This window comes from Myotis brandtii, unplaced genomic scaffold (assembly GCF_000412655.1).
Source record: "Myotis brandtii unplaced genomic scaffold, ASM41265v1 scaffold810, whole genome shotgun sequence".
NCBI classification, from domain to species: Eukaryota; Metazoa; Chordata; class Mammalia; order Chiroptera; family Vespertilionidae; genus Myotis; species Myotis brandtii.
In genome coordinates this window covers 1300969-1320724 of record NW_005371274.1, presented here as the reverse complement: position 1 = coordinate 1320724, position 19756 = coordinate 1300969, and the positions used below count along the sequence as shown (strand labels likewise).

The following is a 19756-nucleotide window of genomic DNA, read 5'->3' as shown; positions in this document are numbered from 1 at the left end:
TGCACAAATTTTTGTGCACCGGGCCTCTAGTATATATATATAAAAGCCTAAGTGACTGAATGACCGGAATGACCAGAACGACTGGAACGGTCGGAACGACCAGAACAACTGGTCGCTATGACATGGGCTGACCACCAGGGGGCAGATGCTCAACACAGGAGCTGTCCCCTGGTGGTCAGTGCGCTCCCACAGTGGGAGCACCACTCAGCTGACAGACCTGCTCTGGTGGCCCACCAGCCCGGTGGCAGCCACTCCCTCAATAGTCCTATAGGTCCAATCTCTGGAGAACGGGACAGGCACTGACAGACCAGCACCACCAGCACAATCCCGACAGTGTCACCAGCCTCCTGGAAGTCAGCCTCACACACTGCAGAAGAAAGGATATAAAAGCGGCTGCCAGGTGGCTCTCGACAACCGGCGCAAACATCAGCGGGACAGATCTGGATCACGTCCTGACCCCACCCCCCTTGGGACCCTACCTGTGCACCCTAGTGGTTTCCAACCAAGACTGTAAATGTTACCTCAGCCTCTACTGTCACCACATATACATACACAATTCACACAAAAATAAGGACTTCCTATAATGCAGGGAGACTTACTTTATCTAGCAGGCGTAAAAATCAGCTTAATTTCAATTATATTTGCAATTATTACGTACTTATGCTCCCTAAATTTTTCTAGGCTGAAAATAATGTCATTTTTCTCCTCCCTCAGTTCCTGTTTAAGATACTATAGTTTAAGCCCCATTGATTGGCATTAAACCAAAGAGCTTAGTATCCAAATTATAAGTACCATAAATTTATATAGCACTTTAAGTTTACAAAGCACTTCTCACACACAATCTACTTTGATCATCACAATAACTTATTTTAGTGAACAGGGCATAAGCTCTTGCAGCTAGAAAAGACATCCCCTTTGAAATACCTCCCTCAGTTACCCTCGCTTGATGATACCTTTAGGCTTTCTCTCTCTCTCTCTCTCTCTCTCTCTCTCTCTCTCATGGGAGGCTATTGAGCAGTCTGATAATCATCTGGCACAGAGGACATATGCTATTCAATTTATCAACAGCTTCATATTTTTTCCTTTCCAATGCAGGCAATCAATCTTGTTGCTTCTCCCCTTTAAAATGTCTTGAGTCTGAATCTGTGTCTACCTTACTCAAACTATCCTCATTTCTTGCTTGGATTACTAAAACATACTTCGATCTTGTCTCTTTTTTCTTGTGTGCGATCTCTCCATCCACTTTTCCTAGTGTGACTTGTTTAAGATGTAAACGTGATTTGTGCCACTTCAGAGCTTAACATCTTTCAGTGGTTCCCCATCATCTTCACAACAAAATCAGACAATGAAGATCCTTTATACTCTGGCCTTTACCTATCCCCCAGCCTCATCTTTTACCACTGCCCTAGGGGCACCTTAAACTCCATACCAAACTACCTGCATTTCCTTACATATGCCACAGTCTCTTTCCACATTACCTTCAATACTTCTGCTTCTTTTCCAGGGAACAACTTTTACTTATCCCTCCATTCAAGCATCATATTCTATGGAAGACTTCCAGTACCCTGCAGGCTGGGTTAGATCCCTCCACTGTGCCTTCACCAAAACTTCCTGTACACTGCCTAACTACACCACCCATTCTGTTATCTTATACTTGTTTATCTATCTGGGTCTAGTACCAGACCATAAACTCACCTAGGGTAGGGAATGTACTTCCACTTTTACATCGCTGTCACCTAGCCCAATGCCTAATAGTAATGGTGGTCAATGAGAATTTCTTAAATGAATGAAGAAAAACTGAATAAACAAATGAATTCTAAGGGGGTGCCATTCTGTCCTGGAAATTGATACACACATCTGGTTTGTTGATTACATCTAGAATGACACTGTCCAAGAGAACTTTCTGTAATAATGGTTCTATATCTGTGCTGAACTGAATTTGTAGCTTTATTTAATTAATTTAAATTTAATAGGTACATATGGCTATTGGACAGAGTAAATCTAGGACATTCTGTGCATATTTAGTATATTTATTTCAAAATAATTGATGGTAGGTGAGAACACCCCTGATGTTTTCTTAAAAAAAAACTAAACTGTGACGCCCGGCTGGCATGGCTCAATGATTGAGCATCAACCTAAGAACTAGAACAGCGGTTCTCAACCTGTGGGTCGTGACCCCTTTGGGGGTCGAATGACCCTTTAACAGGGGTCGCCTAAGACCATCGGAAAACACATAAATAATTACATATTGTTTTTGTGATTAATCACTATGCTTTAATTATGTTCAATTTGTAACAATGAAAATACAGCCTGCATATCAGATATTTACATTACGATTCATAACAATAGCAAAATTAGTTATGAAGTAGCAACGAAGATAATTTTTTTAAGTATATTTTTATTGATGTCAGAGAGGAAGGGAGAGGGAAAGAGAGATAGAAACATCAATGATGAGAGAGAATCATTGATTGGCTGCCTTCTGCATGCTCCCCACTGGGATCCTTATAGTCATCTTTGCTTTCTGTCTGGATGTGGGATCCCAGGAAACTTTTTCATTAAAAATATATGTAGTTGTGCTATGCCGCTGTGGCTCAGTGGTTGAGTGTTGGCCTATGAACCAATTGGTCACAGTTCGATTCCCTGTCAGGGCACATGCCGGGGTTGTGGGCTCGATCCCTAGTGTGGGGCATGCAAGAGGCAGCCGACCGATGATTCTCTCTCATCATTGGTGTTTCTATCTCTCTCTCCCTCTCCCTTCCTCTCTGAAATCAATAAAAATATCTTTAAAAAAAAAAAGAAACCTAGACTGTGAGTTCTTCTACTAAACAAGAAGCTTGTGGAAAAATTAGAGATAATTTCTTTTACCTTTATACCAACCCCCTGCTCAGTGTACAGAAAATATTCAATAAATGTGTTGAGCAAATTAATAATAATACAAATAATTCATTTCTACTAATATTGTCTAATAGATCCATTAATTCTGATTATATATCTCAACTTTCAAAGTTTTAAAAAATTGACTAATAATTTTTTAGAATCACTCTGAGTACTGTCTTCAGATTCCTTCTTGGTTCATTCAGATTCTCGTTTTGTATATCTGTCATATTTTGGGGTTTGTTCTCTTCCCTTGATTATCTTTCATTATCTTCATTTAATAAGCCTTCCCTCTCTTGATATCTCTGTCTTTGTCACTTAGCCATGCCATTAAGAATATTTTTTTGAAACACATTGATCCTGGTCTTCCAATAAAATACTTTAAAAGTTTCTAGGCTTTCTAAAGTTTGGGAGGTTTGTCTTTTTTTATTTTTTCTAAGCTCATCTAAATCTTTAGGGGTTTTTTTCTCTTAATGTCTCAAATTTGATAATTTTCTTATAAAAAATAAATTAACTTCATAACGTATTCATTTATTTTCTGCTAGAATATGGAACTTAATAACTGATTCTAACTTTAAAAATACTCTAAAAGAAAGACTAGAGAGCGAGATGTCAGATATACTGAGAGGTCTTTTGTAGCAATAGACCTTGCTATATCAGCCTAACTGGGAAGAAGACAAGTCTGAATTAATTTAGATGAAAATGAAAATGAAAAATAACATATATGTATGAACTGTGATTGTAATGATCAAAAAATGTCTTCCAAACTGGCATTCTAAGAACTTTAAGAGAATAAATAAAGAATACCTGTGGGCAAAAACATGAGTTATTTGTATATATAACAATCTCCCTCCCTCCCTCCCCCCATTAGGTAGGAAAATGGTATCAGCTTGAGGCTACTTTGTGCCCTCAGGAGCTATATACAGATGTACAGGGTTTGGTATGAAGGGAACAAAGATTGCTAAGAAGTCCAACTGTGTAAGTACTTATCCTGGCATGAAAATATAAAACCTTTCCAAAAATTAAATGCAGAGGGAAGAAGTCCTTGGACAATTTTATCCTAGGCAGATAATTATCTTTACTGTAAGCTAACGAACGTGTATTATTTGGAAAACATCTACACAGGGTGGGAAGAATTGTCTGGGGTGGGGAAAGGGAAAGAAAGAGTGTCCATAAAGTAAAAAAAAGATTGACAAAAGACTGAAAGGGAGGGTGAGATGGCTAAGCTAAAGTCTTAAGACTTCTTGTGGACGACAAGGTAGGAGCATATAAAATGGAATAATTTTATAACTAAATAAATGACTGAATATAAATGCCAAATAGTCTGCATACTTAACAGATTTCTGATCATTCTTTCTTGCTAGATCTTAAGACTTAAAGCAGCTAGTTAGAACTCAGATTTTGGCTAGGCAAGGTAAGTATCTTATGTTTACCGGATGTGTCATTACAATGGGTGACTAAGAGCACCATCTAGTGGTCTTTCTGATGATGAACTTATGCTGGGAATTAAGCAAGGGGCTTAGAGTTAAAATTCTTAGTTCTTAGACTTACATTCTGTTACATGTGTTTGCAGCAGTGGGATGCAAGCCTCTCGGATCAACTGCCCCTCTATATTCATCACCCTACTTTCATATAAAGTCATACCTAGTCCTCTCCTTTCTTGGAGATAAACATGGGCAAAGTAGCTTCAATCTGATACCTTAAATGCCATTAAAACCAGGAATAAATTCAGATAGCCAAAAAGTATAATACGGAAAGTAAGCAGCCAACTCCAACTTACTTTTAAAAAAGACATTTAGGCCCTAGCTTGTTTTGCTCAGTGCATAGAGCAGTGATGGCGAACCTTTTGAGCTCGGCATGTCAGCATTTTGAAAAACCCTAACTTAACTCTGGTGCCGTGCCACATATAGAAATTTTTTGATATTTGCAACCATAGTAAAACAAAGACTTATATTTTTGATATTTATTTTATATATTTAAATGCCATTTAACAAAGAAAAATCAACCAAAAATATGAGTTCGCGTGTCACCTCTGACACACGTGTCATAGGTTCGCCATCACTGGGATAGAGCATCAGCCTGTGGACTGAAGGGTTTCAGGTTCGATTCTGGTCAAGGGCACATGCCTGGGTTTCGGGCTCGATCCCCAGTAGGGGGCATGCAGGAGGCAGCCAATCAATGATTCTCTCTCATCATTGATGTTTCTAACTCTTTTCCTCTCTCCCTTCCTCTCTGAAATCAATAAAATTATAATAATAATTTTAAAAAAGACATTTAGGCCCAGGCAAGGTAGCTCAGTTGGTTAGAGCACCGTCCCGATATACCAAGGTTGTGGATTTGAACTCTAGTCAGGGCACATGCTAGAAACAACCAATGAATGCATAAATAAGTGGAGCAACAAATCAATCGCTCTCTCTCAAATCAATTTTTAAAAGGCATTTAAATTTCTTCTTATGTCATTCACATGATTTTTCCTGAATCCTTTTATTTTGGGACATGAATCTTTTTCAAGGCTAGAATTAGAGGCCCAGTGGCTATTGTCACACACAAAAAAATCTATAAACAAACTTTATCTTTTTTTTGTTTTTGAGGTGGATTAAGACTTTATCTAAAATGAATAAAGACCAAGGCTTCACACCTAGAGATTCATCAATTCCTCAATAACTCTCCACTGAAACAGGTGCCTGTACTCTTTAATCTGGAGCTCTTCTAATGCCCATAGATTTAAGATATTAAACTCTTAGGAGCTGATTACCTCACTTAGGTATTTCTGTAGGATGCATGAAAAAGTACATTCTAGACTTATCCTGGATACTTCAAATCTTTCTGATTCCTGATACTTTGAAAATATTTTGTACTTTATTAGTGATGCGAAGCGTCTCTGAGATACCTTTATAGGGACTTAAGATGACATTTTAATCTTTTCCTCTATACCAGGGGGGACCTTCTGGCCCTCAGGCTGTATAGGCCTGCAAAATCATTTGGTCTGGTCCTGCCAAGGCATTAGGAGTGAGTTAGTTAAATGTTTGACCAAATATAGCAGGCTAATTTTTAAGTTGATAATTTTGTATGGCCCCAGAATGATGTTATAAATATCCAAATAGCCCTTGGCAGAATAAAGGTTCCCCACCCTTGCTCTATACAGTTGCATTTGTAAGGAAGGTACCCATATTGTGGCCCAATGCATAACAGGTGTTTAATAAATATAAAACAAAACACATACACAGATTTAGAACATCATCTTCATGCCAACCTTTGCAAATGTTCCTCTATCTAGGAAGTGATTTCTCTTGAACTTACACAGAATCTGTAATAGCATCAAACTTTCAGAGTATTTGGAACACATACTTGCAATTCCAAAGTATATGTTCCTTGATAACTTCCTGACTTCTCCAACCACATAATTATAAAAGTATCATGTTTATGGTCAAGTTAACCACAAGTATTCATTCATTCATCCATAGGCTCTACCTAATATTTTCAACCTATACAACTTTTTATCTAAATTATATCTGCTACTTATACTTTCTCACAGTACCAAATACTTTTCTTTTATAGAATTAACAATTTACCATTATGTTTATTACTGCAATTATTTAATGACTGCCTCCCCACTGGGCTTAAGCCCCAAGAGGGTTAGGACCCTAAACAGCAATGGTCCTAAGCACCAAGCACATAATATATATGAAGGAATTCATTAATGTATGACTCCACACTCTCCTTTGCCTTAAATTTTGCTGCATCTGAATCTCAGAAAAAGGATATATCTTGAAAATTACCAATTCCAAATACAATATTTCAAGGAAAAATTGAGGCCTCTATATTGTTGAATGGTTTACCCAAAGCCACTTGCCCCAAATATAGGCAGAGCCACAACTGAAACCATGGTCTCAACTTCCTGACATGTGCTCAGACTATGTTAAGACTGATTTGAAAGCACTTTAAAGTTCTATATAATTTCATATGATTCTACATTCCTGAACTCAGACATTTTATCAAGTTTGACCTAGTATGGGTTAAAAAAAATTTTAAAAAGATCCAAAGACAAATGACAACTTCAGCCTAGAGGTGCTATTTGTTTCTACCTGTGGACTGACATTCTGAGGCCTGAAAAATATATGTACAATGTTTTTACAAAGTAAGAGGATGGAAAGATAAATATTCTGCTTTTTGATCAAACCAAATACAAGGAAATATAACTCAGAATAAAGGTCATTCTTTTTTAAAATATATTTTTATTGATATCAGAAAGGGAGAGAGATATAGAAACATCAATGATGAGAGACAATCATTGATCAGCTGCTTCCTGCACAGCCCCTACTGGGGATTGAGCCCGCAACCCAGGCATGTGCCCTTTACTGGAATCAAACCCAAGACCCTTCAGTCTGCAGGCCAGTGCTCTATCCACTGAGCCAAACTGGCTAGGGCAAGGTCATTCTTCATGCTTATATTTCATGCTCACCTCCTATTGCTTAAATTCTTTGATTTAAACCTTTCTGAAGTTGCCCAGGATCTTGGTGGTTCATGGGCTCCAGTTCCTGATCCCTATGCTACCTGACTTCCTTGAACTATGGATCTCTTGCTAGTGTAAAACAGACTAGTAGGATTTTATGTTAATCCCAAGAACCAGTCACAGACTTTTAAGTAATGGTTTCTAAGCCTCCTGAAAAGAAAGTAATTACTATGAGTCAATATGGATTTATGAAATAGAGTAGTATAATTTTCTTCTTTGAAAGACTAATTATACTGGTAGATGAGGAAAATTCAATGGTCATTATCCCTATCTGCCAGAAAGGTATCTGACAAAGTTGCTCATAACTGAGCAAAACTATTAGTTATATTCAATTAGGGAATTAGTAAATGGCTGACAAAATCTTAAGGCACCCATAAAATTCTGAAGAATGGATCTAAGTCAATATGAATGTAATATGGTTCTCACACGTCATTGTGCATCAGAATCACATATTAAGGTGGACCTATTCAAAGACAAATTGCTGGGTCCTGTGCCCAGAATTCCCAATTCAGCAGGTGGGGCCCCAGAATTTGCATTTCTTTTTTTAAAATATATGTTTTTATTTATTTTTAGAGAGAGAGGAAAGGAAAGCGATAGAGAGAAACATCAATGATGCGAGAAAGACATTGATTAGCTGCCTCCTACATGTCCCCCTACTGGGGATCCAGCCTGCAACTCAGGCATGTGTCCTGACTGGGAATCGAACAGGTGACCTCTTGGTTCCTGGGTTGATGCTCAGCCACTAAACCACACCAGCCAGGTGAGAATTTGCTTTTCTAACAAGTTCCCAGATGATGCTGATGCTGCTCCTGGGGCCATGTTTTGAGGGCTACTCAGGTTCGTTCAACATTAAGCTAATGACTTTAAAGATGTAAAAAGCATGAGCACAACTTGCAGATTATATTAAATTGTGATATAAAAAGATCTCAATTGGCTAGTTATGGGACAAATCTTACCTAATAATAGACAAACATGTAAATTAACCGTCCCTCTACTACGCTCACCAGCCAATCAGGAGAGTATGCAAATTAACCCAACAAAGATGGCGGCTAATTTGCATATGTAGGGGCGAAGCGGCGGAGCGAAGGCTGAAGGCTCCGTCCGGAGCCACGAAGGCTGAAGGTTCCGGCCGGAGTGAAGGCCTGGGTCCCAGGTGCCAGAGGAAAACCGGTGCCAGCAGCCAGGGGAAGGGAAGGCCTATTGCACGAATCTCTTTGTGCAACGGGCCTCTAGTCTTAAAATAAAATTTAATAAGGATAATCTTAAAATCCTAAAACAAAAAGCAATATACAAATATAGGATAAGAAAAACAGAGTTTAACAATAACAAAAAGAGAGAAAGATACAGAGATTTTAGAATGATTTGAGAGTATGCTCTGGCAAACAAAAAAGATAACAGTTTGGGCTCTACTAATAAAGTTCAGAATATGGAACAATGTTTTTGATAGTCCAATTTCATATTATACTGGTTCCCCCACACCTGAGTATTCATGTATTAAACTTTAGGTATCAGACTTTAAACAGAAGGTAGTCAAACAAATTTGTTCAAAGAGCTTTGTATCTAAAATCATATTACATGAGAACAGTAAGAGGAATTCTTGATTTCTGGCTTTTAGAAGATTCAAAAGGCTATAGGAGAAGTTTTCATATAATGGGCTTGTGGATGAAGATTTGTGTTTTTCTGTATGACTCTAAACAGAACTGCCACAGATAGTTGTCAGACTGATTACTACACATGGTTGCCCAGCTACGGAGAGGAGGGGGAGAGGGAAGACTGAAATCTAGCTCACAATTCATTTGATAAGCCATGTGTCTTGGTTAGGCAAAAGGGTAAACTTTTTCTAATTCATATAAAGGGGAAAACTCTAGAGGCTTTTTTCCTTTTCTAATTTGCACAAAGGCAGAATGTGGACTCATGGTGACTCTGGCCCTAAGGTAGAACTAGTTCCATTAAGAGAAGTTTAGAGAAAGTGATTTCGGCTCAATGTAAGAAATAGTAAGAGTGATGTAGTATCTGGAAACTCATTTTTCTGAGAGTAGTTAATTCCCCAAATTGGATGTTCAAGAATATCTAGGGGGGGAAAAAAAGAGTATCTGGACAACTGCTTGGTAGGGTTATTTTAGAGAGGATTTCAAGGTAGATAGAGGAGTGTGTGTGTGTGTGTGTGTGTGTGTGTGTGTGTGTGTGTGGCTTTTTCTAGAAGAATGCGCAGACAAATATTTGATAGTTGTTTGAAAAAAATCTGTTACTTTTGCTTCAGTTGCAATCTGCTAACATTTAATTTTTTAATGTCTTTCACACAGAATATATTATTGCAAACCTTGTCTCAGAGAAATAGTTTATAACCCTTCTTGTGCCCCACTGATTTTCAATTTGTTAACAATGGTGCCTGACTGAACCGTCAACCAGGGATTTTCATCATTTAATCAGTGTACCATTCATTTGAAAGTGCTGCTTAAACACTGCTCTGTATGCTCATTCCCTGCATTTAATTTAATGTAGGTTTTATCACATCCAGAAGCATATATGGCAAGGCTAATAACCAAATAGCATATCTGGTTATGAAGCCGACTGGCTAATGTCAACATTAGATTATGGAATATGCCAACCTCATTACCTAAAGAAAACAAAGTGGAAAACAATGGCAATGGTAAAGGCTTGAGAAATTCTTTGGGGAAGAGAACAAAACATTCGGTATATAAAAGAAGCTTCATTTGGAACATAGAGTCCTAAGATCATACTTCCAGCAAATATCTAAAAAGCTACTTACAGGGAAAGTAAGAATGGCAAACTTAGAATAATTTTATTCATTTGTGACAAACATTTGGAGAGTCCTGGCAAGAATGACCAGAAGAAGGAATAAGGGGGAAACAGAATCATCTTTGTAATGATCCCTGTTTGGACTGCCATTCAAGTGCCTTTCTCTCTCGACCCTAAAAGTGAAGCTGTAAGAGTTTTCTCTTCCTGGAAGGAAGCTGCTTCTAAGGCTGCTGAAGGTTTAGCTCAATCAGGCCTCATCCCTCCTTTCTGAACTATCCTACTATAGGCCCTTGGTTTCATATAATTTAAATGTAGATTCCTAGAAATGCATGAGATTTAACCAACAAGGTACTTACATTCACATTGTATGACATCTAAGTTAAATTGCTGAATGGCTCCCATGCTTATCTGTTTTAACTCACTGTCCAGTAGCATCTGCATTAAGGATGTTGACAGATGCTGGCAGGCTGACATGCAAGCGGTCTGGGCAACTTTCCCCTGTTTAAAACAAATATCCAAACCAAAAAATAAGCAAACAAAGAAACAAACCGAAATATCGCATAAAGTATCAGAAATATTATATACCTGGCATTCTTTTGTTCCCTTTTTTGGGGTACAAGAGCGACTACTGGTCTTTCTATTTCTGCATTTGGAGTGGCTACGCCTTTTAGCATTGGAATTAAAATTAATATTCTTGTTCACTTATCCTTCTCAGGACATAAATATCATTAAAACTCTTACTCCACACAGGAAAATTAAAATACAAGTAAAAAATTATTTCAGATCTCTTGAAATGTCTCAAGTATTTTAAAACACATTAAAATATGATAGTTATAACATAAAATTAACTTATATTGACATTTTATTTATATCATGCTCTTTAAGCTCTTCTTTATGTAATTAATCATGCCAGAATAAAGGAAGTTAATAAAGAGTATAATTTAAGTTATTATCATTTTAACTAAGTTAAAAATATACTTTGTCATAAGTTCTAATCACATTAGTTTGTACTATAGTTTCAATTATCGGGAAATAAAAGGCTTGCCTACCAATGACTTCAAAATCACCTACAGATCCACATTAAGGTTTAAAAATAAGTTTCTAAATCATCTGATAATTAAGAAATATGTAGTTAAGTAAAACTACAAGTACTTGTGGTTTTCTTTCACTAAATATACATAGCATTAGAAAAGTTTCTACTAAAATAAGTTGCTAAAACACTACATGAACTTTAATTGATAGCTTTAATTAAGGCTCTATTTTCTCAAAATGATTTTTTAAATGATAATTTTAAATGTTTAGCCTTTAGATTACATAGCTGAATCACAATACAATGTCACTTTTAGTACAAATTGTTTCTTTACACAGGCTTTATATTTCAACTAGAAGCTTAAAATAATGTAAAGACTCAAAGTTTTCTAGTGTAATACTGCTCCTAAAATGGCTATCTTCAACCTACATTTATGTGATTTGGTAGTGGACCAATTCGCAAAATAAGATTCAAAGACTATAAATATGGTTGGAAATAATGACTTTTGGAAGATGTACCATGTTTTGCTTCATTTGCATTAACTAATATTTACCCACTGATATTTAATAATTATTTTTCCTACTTACCACAAAAACTCTTTAGCTACAAAATATCTTCCAAACATATATGCTACAATATATTTACACAAAAATATTTACATAGAGTTGATGTGTTAGAAAAGAAATAACATAAATATATCTTCGTGATATTTACTAGAACTACATTTGTTCAAGTTACACATTTAAAGTCAGATGAGAAACAAGCAACTTTTATGAATGAGTATTTAGCATTTAGATATTATGCACAGTGAAAAACTGTATCTGAAATGGAATGTCAATTTCTCAATCAAAAACTTTAGGGATTAAAGCTGATGCAAACAATATATTTGACAGATACTGATGAACTGCCAAAAAGGAATGTAACAAACAATGCAAAACCCAGCATGCTTCCAGATCCCTCAAACCCGAGAGGAATTAGTCTGGGAGGCATGCAGCTCCATTCCCAAAGCAGAATAATATCAATATGAATGGGGGGGGGGAGGAATAGAAAAGGAGAAATCAATGTCATGTAATTTAATTATAATGAAATAGGCTCAAGAATACTTAATGGAAATGTCATTTTGACATAATGGAACAACTAGTGCATTTTAGTTTAATGTACTTCTCTATTAAATCAGCTCCATGTCCTATTTATGTTGCTATTATAATATACTAACTACAAAAGCAGATTAATAAATTGCCAAGACAAAATTACTATTATATTCATCTCCTAACCAAACACACTGCATAATTTAAGTGGTATTATTTTAAGCTGATCTTTAAAATTTAACATGAGTTCAGATGCTACAAATGACTATAAAGCAATAGTACTGGAGCCAAAAATGATGGTAAGAATACAGAAGTACAGGCTATTCTATAAATCTAGTGGAAAGAGGTAATGAAAACACAAACATACACATGCACACACACGAATTTAGCCTTTGTTTAAATGACATATGGATTAATAAAATTCTATATTAAATTTCTTTAATTATGCATATTAAGTAAAGACTTATTGTTCTTAAATGAAATAAATTCATTCTTTGCATAGCTCAAAATTGAAGTTAATATCAAGGGCTCAGATTCTTAATTTTTTAACAGATTATGTATTATTTTTTAAAATGGCTACTTCCTAACTATAAAAGGTAAACAAAATTCTTACATTTCATCTAATACTTATTTTTAGATATAGATAGGAAACTTTAATTTTCCAAATATTTTGCACACCCAAAAAATATCTTTAGCAATTCATTTCTGATGCCTGTAGCCCTTAGCATACTTTGATATAATCAAAACATCCCTTTCTGAACACTATTATTGCTATTATTGTTGATGTTCTTAAAAATATATCATTCTAGGACAAAAATAATTTAAATAGTCTTACAATTACCTTTAGAAATAGAGATGCTCTGTTTTTGGTTTTTAACATTATAACAAACAAAGCCAAAATAGTTAAGTGAAGTGACTGAGAAAATATAGCACATTTAACAAATTTCAAGTACCTAGAAATTTCTGCTGCCCTCATCTGAAAAATTAATTGCAACTATTACTAACATTTTCTTTCCCTTTAACAACACAAAGTTCAATAAATAAGTAAAAACACCTGCCAACTTTTAAAGGTAACTACTTTTTTACCCAGCTCTAACATTTTGCTGAAAAACAACTTGCAAAGAGAGAACACCCTTAGACAAACTTCTTATATTTCAAAGGAACTTGTAAAAGAGAATCTGCTGACATATTAGAGCCTTTTTGCATTACCCAAAAGCTTTTCTTTTAAGAACAATTGTGGTAAAGAGACATTTGGCTCCTAGGAAATTCCCAGAGGGTCAACCATATGCATCCTTCCATGGCACCTTCACAGTGCTGCTTTCTAGATCCATGTCTCAAAAGCAGCTTTCATCATTTACTTGTGTGTCAGTCAATATGATTTATGGACTGCATTCAACAAAGTCAAAGCATATAGAATGAGAAATATGACTACAATCTGCTAATTTGTTTTGTATTGAGCCACTTAAGAGTCAAAGACCTGATGTCAGACTGAGACCAGCAACACAATTAACCAGTCGGTGACAGATTCATCCATCCTCCCTGCCAGGCTGTGCCAATCAAAGACAGCATGAGGCGACATTTGGTGAAATCAGTAAGAAAACTCATTCTCTAAGTAACCTATGTGAGACCTTGATTGACACTTTTTGAATTTAGTTTGTGGAACACAGCCACTCTTTACCCAATAGTCCCTTGCTGCAAGCTGTGAAATAAGGCTTTTAATGCCAATCACAGGAACAATAAACCACAAACCACCAACCCTCAGTTTAAAAGGAGTCAAGAAAACACATCTGCTTGTATGTCAAGCCAAATTTCCAAAATAATTTACTATTATAGATTAGGCTAAAGATACTGTTTCCTTTGAAATATCATAAAATGACATGATAACAACAATACAACACATTTTATTAATTATGACTCAAACTGTTTTAGTTTCAAAGTAATGTTTTGATAGATCTACTCCAATATAATAGTAGGAGAAATGTAGAATGCTTAAAAACTAATTTGACACACTTAAATTTTCATTGAAGCTTTCATTTCTGTCTCACCATTCTCTTATTTCAAAGATCTAATAAAAAAGGTTTGATTTCAACAGTAATTATTTAAAAGCATTTTTCAATACTGCTTTCATTCTCTCAAGTATATTTAAGATAAAAACGTGCTCTTGAAATCACAAACCATTCTGTATTGTTCTACTTTCCTTAATGATCCCAAGAGAGCCCATTTTCCTTTATATCCCTATAAAAGGTCAACTTCGCACAATAAACTACTTTTTTATTTAAGTAAAAAAGAATATATAGACTTGGAAATATTCTGCTGTATTTATTATTCTTTAAATTGATAGCAGGTTTTGTTTTAAAAGGTTATGTAATTCTTGCCAGAAAATAGTGAGAAAACGAAATCAAATTGTGATCAACTTGAAAATTAAATCTAACAAGGGAAAATGAATTTATTAATTCTGATTTTGTATGGCTGTCTAAAGTTATTATTTTCAAAGTTATTTAAATTAAAGCAATAAATACTACAGTATTCAAACTCACTGCCTCTCAGTTTGCTATATAAATTTAGTTATGAGATTGTGAAATAGTCTTTCAGAAGGAAGGCAAAAGAGGAAGGAAAGTATTTTAATGAATCAGTCTCAAAGAGCCACAATTTATTTCAGTTCTTTGAAAACACAGACTGAAAGAGTGAGGACTTTCATCAAATGTGGAGTAAACACTAAAATTAGAAACAAATTCTTAAATGAAATATGAAAAAAGATGCCTCATTAAAAAGTAGACATTAATTTAAGAAATCTATTATTCTTCCTTCTATTTTATATAAGAACTGCTAATCTAAAGTTTTACTGTATGAAACTACATTTTGCTCTAATGGAAAAAATGTTATTAAATCAGGGGGAAAAAACATACCTATAACATTAGTCTAAAACATGAAAATTTCCCCATGATGATTTTAAAAATGCACAAAAATTCCTCTATATAGTAAGATAGGTTTTGATCTATTTTCTGGCTGAAGACTCTGTATAACACTGAAATGTATAACACTGAAATGTCTCAGATTCCCAATAATAGAGAATGGATGAGTTATAAGGTTTAAATATCAAGATGAATTCCTTTTAGTGAGTTTTAATAATAACTTTAACACCATCTTGAAGACAGATTTTTGAAATTATGCCAAAAACATTCATAGGCTTATCAAAATATACTCACTCTAACACCCCCAAAATTCTCCAAAATACTTCTTTTGCACTTCTATATTCCTCTCATGCTCTCATTCTGTTCCTATCTAAATAGCTATAGCCCCAAAAGAACTGGTTACATCAGTTAACCACAACCCCCACAATTATGAATTCTCTCTTCTTAAGCTTTTCTCCTCCTAACAAATTCTAATCATAGTGAGACATGGACAGACACACACACACACACACACACACACACACACACAGCTTACATAGAATGCAATTACTATCCTAAAGTTAGGAAATTCCACAAACTGGGAAAATCTCAGGACACCAGTAATTTATGGCATATTTTTATTTCAATTAAAATTTCCTTATCCCAACCAAAGGCTCATCAAACTTTGATGGCCTTTTTCTGTTTTGTTTTGTTTTGTTTTAAGCAACCTTTTGAACATGGTTTTAGATGACACATAATTCCCAGATTCTTAGCTTTCTGCAAGTATCGTTGCTGTCATGGTAGTCCCATGATAGCATCCAACTAATTTTAATAGGCAGAAAGATAATGCAAGGACAAGCAGAGCAGTAAAATCTAGAAGAGGTCAAGGTTTTGAAGAAATGCCTCTGCTTCCAGCTACTGATACTATCAGAAATCTAGATAGAATGGTGAAAGCTGCATGCACTGTGGCCAAGGAGGAGGAGGAGGAGGACGCTAGTCTGTGCTGACTGAGAGCTGACAGAGGTTAGTCCTAACTCTTAAATCTACTTGGTAACAGCAAAGTGGGAGTCAGGCATCTGTTTCAGTAAGGAATTGTTAAAAATATGAAGGCCCTATAATTTCTCTCACTCGCAAATATAAGAAAAGCAAGGGAAGTTAGAGAGGAGATGTAATTTCCCGTGTGGTGACTGAGTAGATGGCCAAGCCACAGAATTCAGGTTGAAAAACTGAAGCATTCCAGGAACTATTATTAAAGCAACAGCTTTGTGATAGCACAGTCATCCTCATTTCTTTACCTAAGAATCCAGCTCAGAGTATCAAGGTTATATCATCATTAAAATGTACTATTTTGCAACCCAAGCATGACTTAAAATTTGCAAAGAACTTCCCAGGTTAGATAATGTAGGTGGTTTCCACATCGTTAGTAAAATGGACAAATGTCACCCAAGCCAAATGACTCTATCTTAATACATGTAGGTTTGTAGCTGATAGATTATAAACACAGCCATATATATAAATACTAGAGGCCCAGTGCAGGGCCGATTGGCCCGTCTCATCCAGTCCCAGGGGAGGGACCGCGGGAGGTTGGCTGGCTGAGGGAGGTTGGCTGTGGGAACGCACTGACCACCAGGGGGAAGCTCCTGCATTGAGCATCTGCCCCCTGGCGGTCAGTGCGCATCACAGCGACCAGTCGACCTGGTGCAATGGTCACTTAGGCTTTTATACATAGAGATAGTACAGAGTAATAGGCCTTTGTCATTCAAGGATTTATATTTAGGTTTCAAACTTTTAAGATGACTCCAGAGTCCAGTAGGGCTTCATTTGGTGAGAGGCACACATATGATTAACATGCTCTGTGAAATGGGTATGCAGGGGGAGGTGGAAAATAACTCAGACTGGATGCAGAGTTTATTGTGAAACACAGGTTAAAGGGAAGATACCATTTGTTTTCCTAAAATTGTATTGTTCCTCTCTGCAAAAACTCAAGTAACTTTCTAAACATGAATTCTTTGTCACCATCTGGCCAAAAACTGCCAGATGGTACATTTTTGTTTGCTTTTTGGTACTCAATCTTCCTGTTCAAGATGGTATTTTACTTATAAAGCCTGCACTAAGGATCTAGTCTATTTAATCTATAGCTGTTAAAAAGTAAAGTTAAAGGATATTTGTAAGTGTGCATACATATGTATGTATGTATATATGTACATAAATACTATACATATATTTAGTTTATAGGCTCAGAAGAGACCATTTTAATGTTTCCATTTATATTTCCCAGGCATGGTGTGGTGGTAATGGAAAGAGAGGCAGGGAAAGTGACATAATTTGTGGAATTCAGTGCAAAGTAAAAATGTGGGTTTCTTGCTTAAAAATTATTAAGAATTTCAAGACAATAAGAATGAAGCATCGAGTCACATGCAGGACCTTCCTAAACTGCACAGTAGCACATCCATGAAGTAGGTCCCAAAGAGAGGAGACCACAACTCCATGGCTAGCTCCACACCTGCTCACCCTAGGCAAAATGCCCCCAAAATTTATATTAAAAATTCCCAGTCAGATTTCTACTCAAGGGGAAAGTCTATTTTAAAAAAAAATAGAGTAAATAGAGTATTGCCCAGCTGGTGTGGCTCAGTGATTGAGTGTCGACCTATGAACCAGGAGATCATGGTTTGATTCCCGATCAGGGCACATGCCCAGGTTATGGGCTAGATCCCCAGTGTGGGGCATGCAGGAGGCAGCCGATTAATGATTCTCTCTCATCATTGATTTTTCTAGCCCTCTCTCTCTCCCTCTCCCTTCCTCTCTAAAATCAATAAAAATCTATATACTAGTATTTTTAAAAATAGGGTATTTACACAGTAGCTGAGTAAACTCATATAAGCTCTTGAGGACTTCCTTACTAAAAGAAAATGAGCAAAATAAAATTTTCAAAACCTATTTAAGCATAACAGAAATAATTCAAGAAACAGAAAATGTCTTTAAGAAACCTCTAATACTCAAAGATATCTGAAAGATAATATATCTATTTTTAAAAAGAAACAGTATTCTATGAAAAAATCCTTAAAAACAGAAGTAATTCCTAGGAAATTAAAAGTATAATTAATAATATAGTCTACAGAAGAACTGAAAAATAAAATTGAGAAAATCTCTCAAAACAAAGAAGTATAAATAAGAAATGAAAAGAAGGATAAAAGACATAGAGGACCAATCTGGGAATTTTAACATCTAACTAATGAGAGTTCAGGAAAGAGAGAACAGAAAAATGGAGGGAACAAAGTTATCTTAAAAATAATAGAAGGGATTCCCTGTACTCTATAAAAGATAGAGAAAGGGGCCACTGAGTGAAGAGCTGAGTAAATGAAATAAAAGCTATCTCCCACATGTTCCTATCACACTTCAGAATGTTAAGGATTCAAAAACAGATCCTAAAATGTGGAGGCCAAACACAATAGAGGAATATAAAGGAAATTACCAGAGTAAAAGCTCTTCAACCTAGAATTATATAACCAGCTAAATTATTTTTTTTCCCTGTCCACGTACTTATTTATTCATAGCTGAGTTAAGTCAAACTATCCTATATAATAAAAGTGTAGTATGCAAATTGTCCCCTTGACCGGGAGTTCCTCCAGGAGTTCACTAGGGGGCGGTGCTGGCCAGGGGAAGGGAGGCCCCAGCCGGCAGCCACTAGGGACCCTACCAGTACACGAATTTCGTGTACTGGGCCTCTAGTTAGAAATAAAGTGACATTTGTGAAATCTTATGTAGAATATAAAATCAAAGATAAGTGTGCACTGAGCTTTGATTCACACTTACAATATCTTTAAGCAAGACAAGACATCATGAGACACATGTGAGCCTAACAACTGCTATTTGCAACAAACTAACCAGCTAAACTATTAATCAAACATGAGGGTGTAAGAAGGTATTCTAGGATATGCAAGGACTTAAAAAGTGAACTTCCCTCTTTGGAGGAAGTTATTGAGGCAGTTCAACAAAACCAACCAGTGAGATAATAAAAACACAAAGAATCCAGGAAACAGTTCTCAACCCAGAGAGTAGAGAAGGAAAGTTCCAGGGTAACAGCTATGCATGATCTAAAAATTCCAGAGAGCAACTGGTACACATTAGAGACAAAGGCCTCTGGAGCTGTCAGAAGACAGTAAGCCAACAACTGATTGAGCATCTGTTTATTCCTGAGGATTGCTTTTGGCTAGAAGCATGGAGATTTACACTGACAAAATGAATTCAAATTAATTCAACAATTACTTAATGCATTTTATGAGGAACACTTTTAGAAATTAGTTGATATAAAAATAAAATATATATAAAGGTTCCCCTTTTTAACTCAAGGACAGCAGTTAAAAATATATCATCCCTGAGTAAGCTTCTCTAAGTTCTTTAGCACAGACCCACCATTATAATCTCTTTTAAGATATTCTTTTAGCTCAGTTGGCGTGGCTCAATGGTTGAGCATCGATCTACTGGTATGAACCAGGAGATCATGGTTTGATTCCCAGTCAAGGGTACATGCACCTGTTGCAGGCTTGGCCCCCATCAATGATTCTCTTTCATTATTAATATTTCAATCTCTCTCCCTTCC

At 36.0% G+C, this 19756-nt stretch overlaps 1 protein-coding gene across 1 annotated transcript in view; it reads right to left on the bottom strand.

Moving 5' to 3' along the window:
* The window catches only part of EXOC6 (exocyst complex component 6), a 106974-nt gene that overhangs the window by 35984 nt on the left and 51234 nt on the right, over positions 1-19756 (bottom strand). Inside the window, exon 18 of the mRNA XM_014531568.1 lies at positions 10504-10645. Coding sequence (XP_014387054.1) covers positions 10504-10645 — 142 coding nt within the window. The remainder of the gene's footprint in view (positions 1-10503; positions 10646-19756) is intronic.